This window comes from Ictalurus furcatus, chromosome 21 (genome assembly GCF_023375685.1).
Source record: "Ictalurus furcatus strain D&B chromosome 21, Billie_1.0, whole genome shotgun sequence".
Classification (NCBI taxonomy): domain Eukaryota; kingdom Metazoa; phylum Chordata; class Actinopteri; order Siluriformes; family Ictaluridae; genus Ictalurus; species Ictalurus furcatus.
Genome location: NC_071275.1, coordinates 4,190,803 through 4,200,900, shown reverse-complemented (window position 1 = coordinate 4,200,900; position 10,098 = coordinate 4,190,803). Strand labels below are relative to the sequence as shown.

At 38.4% G+C, this 10,098-nt stretch overlaps 1 protein-coding gene across 1 annotated transcript in view; it reads left to right on the top strand.

Moving 5' to 3' along the window:
- The first annotated feature begins 107 nt into the window (after positions 1-107).
- cenpp (centromere protein P) overlaps positions 108-10,098 on the top strand; it is an 88,334-nt gene continuing 78,343 nt past the window's right edge. The window contains exons 1-5 of the mRNA XM_053653146.1: positions 108-160; positions 428-559; positions 1,185-1,345; positions 1,747-1,835; positions 5,116-5,204. Coding sequence (XP_053509121.1) covers positions 435-559; positions 1,185-1,345; positions 1,747-1,835; positions 5,116-5,204 — 464 coding nt within the window. The 5' untranslated portion in view covers positions 108-160; positions 428-434. The remainder of the gene's footprint in view (positions 161-427; positions 560-1,184; positions 1,346-1,746; positions 1,836-5,115; positions 5,205-10,098) is intronic.

The following is a 10,098-nucleotide window of genomic DNA, read 5'->3' as shown; positions in this document are numbered from 1 at the left end:
CTACAAGTACACTACTTAGAGTCTGAACATAGTGGCTTTGACGCCATATGTAGTGCGCTATATATTACACATGGAACAATTTGAGATGTAACTATAGTCAAAGGCGAAATAATCCAGCACGAAGAGGCGTTCAGTTAGTAAACTATCCTGCTCGTGCAAAGTAAGTTTAAAAGAAAAACAACAACAACATGTTAAATTAACTTGTTAACGTTAAGACTATTCGAGGATATCCTTTACTGCTAACTAAATACGTTTAAACGAGAATATTTAATGTGTTGTATTTGGTGTATATGAATGTCAACATATTAAATACAAGTATAAAAGTATTTTCCACAAATAGGCTAAACTAGCTAACTAGTTACAAGCCTTACAGCTAGCTCTGCTAAACTGCAGCTCTGAGTGATGGTGTTCTGTCCACTGGAATAAGGGAAAACATGGAGGAAAAATATGAAGAAGAGATACAACGACTCCAGCAGGAGATTGAGACGTGTGAAGCCGAGAGGGAAGAGTGTTTACGAGCTATTTCCAGACAACATGGAGAAACCCTGCAACATATCCTGTGAGTAGCAAAGAACATGTCCAGAACTCAGGTGTGCCTCCTCTCTGAGCTGCAACCGGTCCTTTAGCTTTACATACCATTATAAATAAATATAAGATGAGATAAGAAAACTTTAGTGATCCCACACTGGGGAAATTATCTCGTTACAGCAGCTCAATTACACAAAAACAGATAGGAAAGAATACACATTAAATAGGAATAGAATCGAAAACAATGTCTAAAAATATATACAATAGGACTAGAAAAATTAGAATAAAAGTAGTAAAAAATGATAATAATGGTAATGTGTACACCATGAACACCTCAATGTATGTACAGATGAATACCAATATGAATATATACAGATGTGTAACACCTTGTTTATATACAAAAAAAAGTGATTATTGCACAGTTAACAATAGAGGGTGAGCAACAAATAAATATTCATATTGCAGAATTATTGTGAATGTGTAGGTTGATGATGCAAAGCAGCTAGCAGTGCTACATTATGTTGTTTTCTTGTATTAAAGAGTCTGACTGCTGTAGGGCTGAAGGACATGCGGTAACGCTCTTTCTTGAAGTTATTTGGAAGTGTATATATGAAGTGTTATATATGAAGTTTATTTGGAAACTGCGTCTTGTTCAGAAAGACCATCTCCGTCCAAAAGGACAGAGAAGACGGAGTGGTAAATCAAGCTGTTTCAAAGCTCATGACTGAAATCAGTGATCTGGAGAAGGACCACAGAAGACAGACCGATATCAGTGGGATATCTCTCTCAGAGTGCTTGCTGAAGACACTGGAGAAAAGTAAGACGACACTAAACCGTCAAAAGTTTGGAGACACTGAAATGTTTGTCATGATCTTAAAAGCCTTTTGATCTGAAGGTGTATGATTAAAAGTTTGAAATCAGTGTTGTAGACAAAAATATAATTGCGCCAACGTATTAATTTCTTTCATTAGAAAAGTAACATTTTATTTACAATATATATACACACACACATGTATATTAAATGGATGACTGGAAGTGAAATCTTCTGAAAAGCAGCTGATAAGTGTCCATCATAGGTGGGAACTCCTTTACAACCTGCACATGTAACCTTTACAAGTTTGATCACTTGGAGAGTTTTTATCATCTGTTGCTGATTTATTATGATACTGATGTGCTGATCAATTGGTTCCAACTGTATGATTCTCTTGTTTTTCTCAGGCAATACAAGAACCATACTGCAGTACAGACTTACCGGTCGCTGTTGGCTTCTTTCATTCCAAGTTGAGTTTGCACTGACTGAGATTCAGGTAAAACGACTTCATTTTAAATACAGACTGACATTTATAATATTGAAAAGCTTTATAGAGCTGGATTATTGACTTCTTATTTAATATTGAATTTTAGGCTTTATGTCTCTATGTTCTGTAAAAAAAGTACAAGACTATTAGAAAGGGAAATTGAATTAAAGTTAGCCATTATAATGGGTTAACATGCTGGACTGCAATTCAGTTGAATTTAGTCAAGATTTATTTACCTGATAGGACAGACGTCCAGTCTTACCTGCTGCAGGTTTTTATTCCAGTCAAATAGGAGCCACAACCAGTAGACCAACTCGGTGGTTTTCAAAGTGGGGCCTGCCAGGGGGCTGCCAGGGGGCCTCAACAATTTGGTGTGAAAAATAAATTCTCACTCTCAGACAACCACACACACACACACACACACACACACACACACAATCAATTCCTAATGTAATGTAAAGATGTAATTATTAATAATAAAAAAGGGGGATATATTCAGAAGTCTGTATTTTTAAATGTGTTTTAAAGACATCTGGCAAAAGGGGGGCCTCGGTCAAATGTTAATGCCATTTGGGGGGCCTTGCCCTGGAAAAGTTTGGGAACCCCTGGACCAACTGATTAAACAAGTGGCTTTGGCTTGATTTGGAGCAAAAACCTGTAGCCATATTTGCCCTTTGCAGATAAATATTGGATACCTCTGTGCTTGGGCAATTATGGCAGCTCATTTTACATCAAACACTCAACATAAACACACTTATAGCATGGTCTGCCTGAATACTCGATTCTGATTGGCAGGAAGGTGTGTGTGTGTTCAAGTTTAATCACTGTTCTAAATTAATGCACAATAGAATAGATTTAAATGTCCTCAGAGTGTGGAGCTTAGATGCAAGGTAACAAAGAAAGAAAATGAGGAGGCACAAATAATGAAATGAGAAGCAACCTAATTTGTTCCCTGCCCCAGTGAAGGCAGATTAAACTACACTGGTACTGCAAATTTTCAGCTCAGAGGTCACCAAATAGTGGTAAAAATAAGGGCATTGTCAAAGGACTTAGTTTATTAGTTACTAACCTTTAAAGTGTTACTAGGAACTTTCTTGTGTGTAATTATAGCTGATGTGGTGCATAGTCAAACAAGTACCTGGGAAAGAACCTCGACCTCCATATCTCGTGTGGAATCACTATCCTGAGCACTAGAGGGCAGTTAAACACCATCTACATTAAGGGCTGTTACACTGGGTACAGTTTATTAATGATGTGCCATGTTAGATTATTCTTAAAAGTTCTCTAAGTTCATAGCAGATTGTATTAAAGGTCAGTGTTTTGTAATCAGTTTTCTTGTAGATATACACCAAAGACAGGAAGCTTGGTGAATGATATTTCATTGTGTTCAATTTCTTAAAGCTGGCATTTAAATCTGGCATAATATGTAAATGTTTGACTGCTGTGTAATTGGAGGTAAACCACATGTGCAGAGAGGTTAGGTGAATTAACAAATTCATACAAACAATGTACTTTGCACTTTTATGGACCTCAGCTATTATTATTATTATTATTATTATTATTATTATTATTATTATTATTATTAGGGGGCCAAGCACCAACGGTACCCCACTATTGCACACTTATGCATTATTCTATGCCATTTTGTAGCATAAAATAATGAGATTAGTGTGTTCCCACTGAAAACCCCAAAAAACCAAGCGCACTTTGAGTTCCTGGATGATGCACTCATTCAACAGAAAAAACGAAGTGTGCAATGATGGACACTTCATGCACTCAACGGTCACAGCTTTCCTTATGTAGCGGATGGGGAGGAGCTATATGAGGCTCAGATGCTGAACGAAAAAAAAAACAAACTTTACATTGCCAACAGCCATACCCACAACCACAACTTACTATCTTGATTTTAAATTGTGCAAGCAAAATTCGCCTGTGGAGACGATTACGCCTCCGTCTGACGTTGACTGAGGTCTTGTTGGACATAAAAGGAAACATTAACATAAACAGTAAAATGTACCAGTTCATTTTTGTTATCTGTTTGGCTATTTCTCTAATGCTAGCGCCATCGCATTACGTGTGTTTGACGTAATTTGCCCTCGACCGGGAAACAGCATATACTTCCGGTTAGTATAATACCGAAAGTGTGCCATTTGAGACGAAACTACCCTTCTAAAATTCATACACTAAACGCTAGAGTGTATAGTGCATAGTATAAGTGTATAGTGCATAGTTTTCTTCTTCTTCTTCTTCTTCTTCTTCTTCTTGCTAGGGTTTCCATGGCTTCAAATAGGTAAAAAGTTGTGAAATTTGGCACACTGATTGGGGAGGGTCTAAGGAACATTCAGACCAAATTTGGGCCGAATGCGGCCAACGCTCTAGCACCACCATCGGGTTAAATTTGGCCTAATTTAGAAGCACATTTATGGTCATAATTTTTCCAAAATTTAAAAGCCAGGCATCCCTTCATTTTTCCTAAAGTTCCCTGTGGAATGCTAAAGTGAACTCATGCCAAAATCTAAAATTCAAGTGTTGATCATCTTGGATTTTGTCAAAAATTGTTTTTTCTCTACAGTTGAAAGTTTCTGTTTCTTCTCATGACAGCACCACTTACTGGTCAAAAGTTACAATAACATTTAGAAAATTCTTATATCTAACCCATTTTTGCTACTCCTTCCAATTTTGTCCAATCTTCACCAAATTTTTCTGTTTAAACTTGCAAAAAGTGTGTGTGGGGGGGTGCAGACTGATGAGAAAAAACATAAATACCCTAGATTTTTTTTTAAATTGCAAGAAGAAGAAAAATTCCAGGTCAGAGCATTAGCAGTCACGACCGCAGGTCAAAGCAGGTCAAAGCCACCCTGCTGCTCATTTGTTCATCTAGACCTTTCCTCCTACAGTCAACCACTCTCTGTGGTCAAAACATACACATCATGAGTGAAATTACAAATCACTCTTGAATCACTTTGCCTAAAGTTATGCCTCTTTAATTATTTTAATTATTATTATTATTGCTTTTATTGTTGTTTTTATTGCTGCTAAACACAATGCTTATTAAATGCATTTTTGTCATAACTGACCAATGATTTTACTAATTTAACTTAAAAATGTTTTAATGGTCCACATTTTGCTCTCTCCCACCTCTCTATACCTCTTTGTTTAGGATTGCTTGACTTGGTTGTATTGGGAGCTGGGAAAGAATGATCAGTTCGGAAACACTTATTCAGTTATCACTAAAGTAGACCTCCTGAAGAACTGTACATTTTAATTAATTGCATGTTTGTTTGTGCAGGACGGTGAAACTATCCTGAAAAAAGTGACTGACTTCAACATTATATCGGATGGAGCCGAGTTTAAAGACTTGTGTGGATTTCTGTCAAGGTAGGTTAAATAACCGTTTACCGCAAGATAATGTGATTTATCACGTTTTTCTTGAGCATGATGATGTGCGCATAATTTGCTCACACACTGCGTATACATGACCCCTAGTGTTAAAAAAGTGTAAATATGGGTAACCTGGTTATAAGTAGCTCCCATCCCACTTACTGTCAGTATGAACATAACTGACGGAAGATTTATTGAGTTCATGGCTTACGCGGCGCAGACGTGACACAGCTGAAATGTAACGAATCAGGGTGAATCTAAAGATTGCTCGCTGAGAGTGATCAGTCGATTTTGTTAGCCTAGTGCAGTTTTGGTTGATATCTGTTCTTAGGTTATTAGCCATGGTGACATTTCAGAGTGAAACTGGAGACAGGCCTGGCATTTCCCAACCAGCTATGAGCGGAATATTGACATGTCTTGCATCTTCATGTCATTTACACAAGTGGTTCTCAAACCTTTTCAGCGTGATTTCCCCCCCCTTGTGTAGCCTGCATCCCTTTATTGCCCCTCAGGATCGTCAAAATTTCATTTTTTCCAAACTAGGCTTTTCTGTATTAACTTTCTCAGCTAAGAGAATACGTTTTCGATCTAAAAACGTATACATTTTAAATAGTCCTAGGTTTTATCAGCGTGTGGCTAACAGTAACAGGTAACATACAGATAAAATTAATTTGAAAAAAAAAATGCTCTAGAATACCTCCAGGGTCGGGGGTTCGATTCCCACCGTGGCCCTGTGTGTGCGGAGTTTGCATGTTCTCTCCGTGCTGCGGGGGTTTCCTCCGGGTACTCCGGTTTCCTCCCCCAGTCCAAAGACATGCATGGTAGGCCGATTGGCATGTCCAAAGTGTCCGTAGTGTGTGAGTGTGTGTGTGATTGTGCCCTGCGATGGATTGGCACCCTGTCCAGAGTGTACTCCACCTTGTGCCTGATGCTCCCTGGGATAGGCTCCGGGTTTCCCGTGACCCTGAAGGAAGGATAAGCGGTATAGAAGATGGATGGATGGATGCTCTAGAATTTCTATGTGGCCCCCCTGGCACCATCTGGCGGTCCCCCAGTTGGAGAACCACTGATTTACACGGCAATACATTACATTTAGAAAAAAATGGCAGCAGAAAATAAAATACAGTTTGAACGAAGTCGTGTCGCTTGCTGTGGGTGCGGGAATTGAGACTCCGTGGCACTGGATAGAAAAAAACCCTGAACCTGTTGATTTGTCACTTGTTAGTGTGAATGCAATGTGACTTATGCTGCTTTGTTAAATAACCCCAATTGCACGAGTGCGGCATTCATTTTCAAACACCTTCCCAGTTAGGCCTAAGATGTGATGGTTCTTAATGACATTTTAGAGTGGTGAAACAGAATACTAGTTGCATATGTAACTGTGGGTCTGTGAACAGCAGATAACCACCAGGGCTCTCTGTCATTTGGTGATCCAGAACAATGACTGTTTGACAAAGGTATTTATACCACAGTTACATACATAATTGTAGAACAGTTTACAAAGATATACTGTTTAGGAGATTGATTGTACAAACAGTACAGCAGTAGAATTGTGAGATCTTGGGATACTCTAACAGTAATATTTACATAGCCAGATCTTTTTAAAATCATAGACGATTTACACTCCCTTGTTTGCAACTCCTGAAATTGCAGACCACAACTCTGCTACCTCCTCACACAACCTCCAGTCAAGCACCTAGCCCTGCTCATAGTCACCTGATTACTAATAACATTCACCTGTTTGCAATCACACTATAAATAAATACATGAGTCCCATTGGACTGCCAGACATACTTTGCTAATCTCGCTCCAGCATCGTGTCTGAGACGATTCCAGGCTTTATCTTCTAGTCTTGATTAGTGTTTGGCCGTAGCCTGCGTCCTGTTTACCCATTCAGTCTTGTTTAGTTTATGCCTGTTCGCTGATCTCCAGACAGTCAGCCTGCATTACATTTCTGATTGCTTATTTATCTATTTATACTTATTTACTGCAGTGTACGTTCCTTATACAACTACAATGCCCTCCACTAATATTGGCACCCTTGGTAAATATGAGCAAAGAAGGCTGTGAAAAATTGTCTGTATTGTTTAACATTTTGATCGTTTTTAAAAACAAAACAAAACAAAAAAAAAAACACAAAAATGCTCTGCTCTCATTGATATCAAACAATTGCAAACAAAACACAGGTTTCTCAGAAAAAATATTTGGTAAATATAGCCGCACATTTTTTTGTACACCTGGGTGACTAGGAACAGGAAATTGTTCAACCATGACTTCCTGTTTCACAGGGGTATAAATATGAGGTAACACGTAGGCCAGATTCCCTTAGTCATTCATAACAATGGGTAAGACCAAGGAATATAGCTGTGATGTGCGGCAAAAGGTTGTTGAGCTTCACAAAATGGGAAGTGTCTATAAGAAAATAGCACAAGCGTTGAAAATGCCCATTTCCATCATAAGCGCAATAAGTAAGAAGTTCCAGTCAACTAGAAATGTTATGAATCAACCTGGAATTGGACGCGTGTCTATATCGTCTCAACGCACTGTGAAGAGGATGGTTTGAGTGGCCAAAAAATCTCCAAGGATCACAGCTGGAGAATTGCAGAAGTTAGTTGTGTCTTGGGGTCAGAAAGTCTCCAAAACTACAATCCGAAGTCACCTACATCACCACGAGTTGTTTGGAAGGGTTTCAAGAAAAAAGCCTCTACTCTCATCCAAAAACAAACTCAAGCATCTTCAGTTTGCCAGACACTACTGGAACTTCAAATGGGATCAGGTTCTATGGAATCAAAATAGAGCTTTTTGGTAATAAACACCAGAGGTGGTTTTGGCACACACAGAGACGTAGCTATATGGAAAAGTACCTCATGCCCACGGTTAAATATGGTGGTGGATCTTTAATGTTTTGGGGCTGTTTTTCTACCAGAGGACCTGGACATTTTGTTAGGATACATGGCATCATGGACTCTATCAAATATCAACAGAAATTAAATAAAAACCTGACTGCTTCTGCCAGAAAGATTCAAATGGACCGTGGTTGGATCTTCCAGCAGGGCAATGATCCAAAACATACATCAAAATCAACACAAAAAAGGTTTACTGACCACAAAATCAAGCTCCTGCCATGGCCATCCCAGTCCCCTGACTTGAAACCCATAGAAAACCTGTGGGGTGAACTGAAGAGGACAGTCCACCAGCTTGGATCTCGAAATTTGAAGGCTCTGGAGAGATTCTGTATGGAGGAACGGTCTCAGATTAGTTGCCATGTATTCTCAAACCTTATCAGGCATTATAGGAGAAGACTCAGAGCTGTTATCTTGGCGAAGGGAGGTAGCACAAAGTATCAACTAAAAGGGTGCCAATGACTGTTGCACACGTATATTTAATAAAGATTTTTTTTTTATAAGCCTGTGTTTTGTTTGCAATTGTGTGATATCCACGAGAGCAGAGTATTTTGGGGAATTTTTTAAACAAAAGATCAAAACGTTAAACAATAAAGACAGATTTTCACAGCCTTCTTTGCTCATATTTACCAAGGTTGCCAATATTAGTGGAAGTGGAATATCTTCCACTTGTTTCTGATAAGTTGGTGGAAATCTCGCAGCACTTGCACTACTGTTGGCTCGTTTAACAGTTCTGTGCTTGGATTAGACTCCTTGTGATTATTGTCTGTGAAAACACTTTTGGTGCCAGTTCAGGGTGCATCATCCGAATCACAGAACAAGTTAGAAATGAGAATGTCAAAGCTCATATGTCTGAGGTTTTATACGTGTCTGAAAACAGTAAATTGCTGCCAGTAGATTCCTTCAGCTGATTTAATGGAATAACTGATGTTGGGCAAATAGAGAATTATTTTTATAACTGTTGTGGAACTTTTCCATTATTACACTAACCAGTTTCAAAGTATTAACCTGTTGAGACACGACTAAAAACAAAAAGTCAGTCTCTTAAGTACAGTGGAGCTTGAAAGTTTGTGAGATTACGCTTTATTTAGTATAAAAGGGTCTTTATTTTGGATAAGCCTTTTAACATATGCCTAATATACATAATTTATCTACAGTGGTGACTGAAAGTTTGTGAACCCCTTAGAACTCCTTATTTTCTATATTTCTGCATAAATATGACCTAAAATGTCATCATGTGATTTTCACACAAGTCCTAAAAGTAGATAAAGAGAACCCAATTAAACAAATGAGACAAAAATGTTATACTTGGTCATTTATTTATTGAGGAAAATGATCCAAAATTACATATCTGTGAGTGACAAAAGTATGTGAACCTTTGATTTCAGTATCTGGTGTGACTCGCTTGTGCAGCAATAACTGTAATTAAACATTTCCAGTACCTGTTGAGTCCTGCACATCGGCTTGGGGGAATTTTAGCCTGTTCCTCAGTACAGAACAGTTTCAACTCTGAGATGTTGGTGGGTTTCCTCACATGAACTGTTTGCTTCAGGTCCTTCCACAACATTTCTATTGGATTAAGGTCAGGACTTTGACTTGGCCATTCCAGAACATTAACTTTATTTTTCTTTAAACATTCTTTGGTAGAACGACTTGTGTGATTAGGGTCGTTGTCTTGCTGCATGACCCACTTTCTCTTGACATTCAGATCACGGACAGATGTCCTGACATTTTCTTTTAGAATTCGCTGGTTATAATTCAGAATTTATTGTTCCATCAATGATGGCAAGTCGTCATGGCCTAGATGCAGCAAAACAGACCCAAACCATTATACCACCACCGCCATGTTTCACAGATGGGATAAGGTTCTTATGCTGGAATGCAGTGTTTTCCTTTCTCCAAACATAACGCTTCTCATTTAAACCAAAAAGTTATATTTTGGTCTCATCCATCCACTAAACATTTTTCCAATAGCCTTCTGGCTTGTC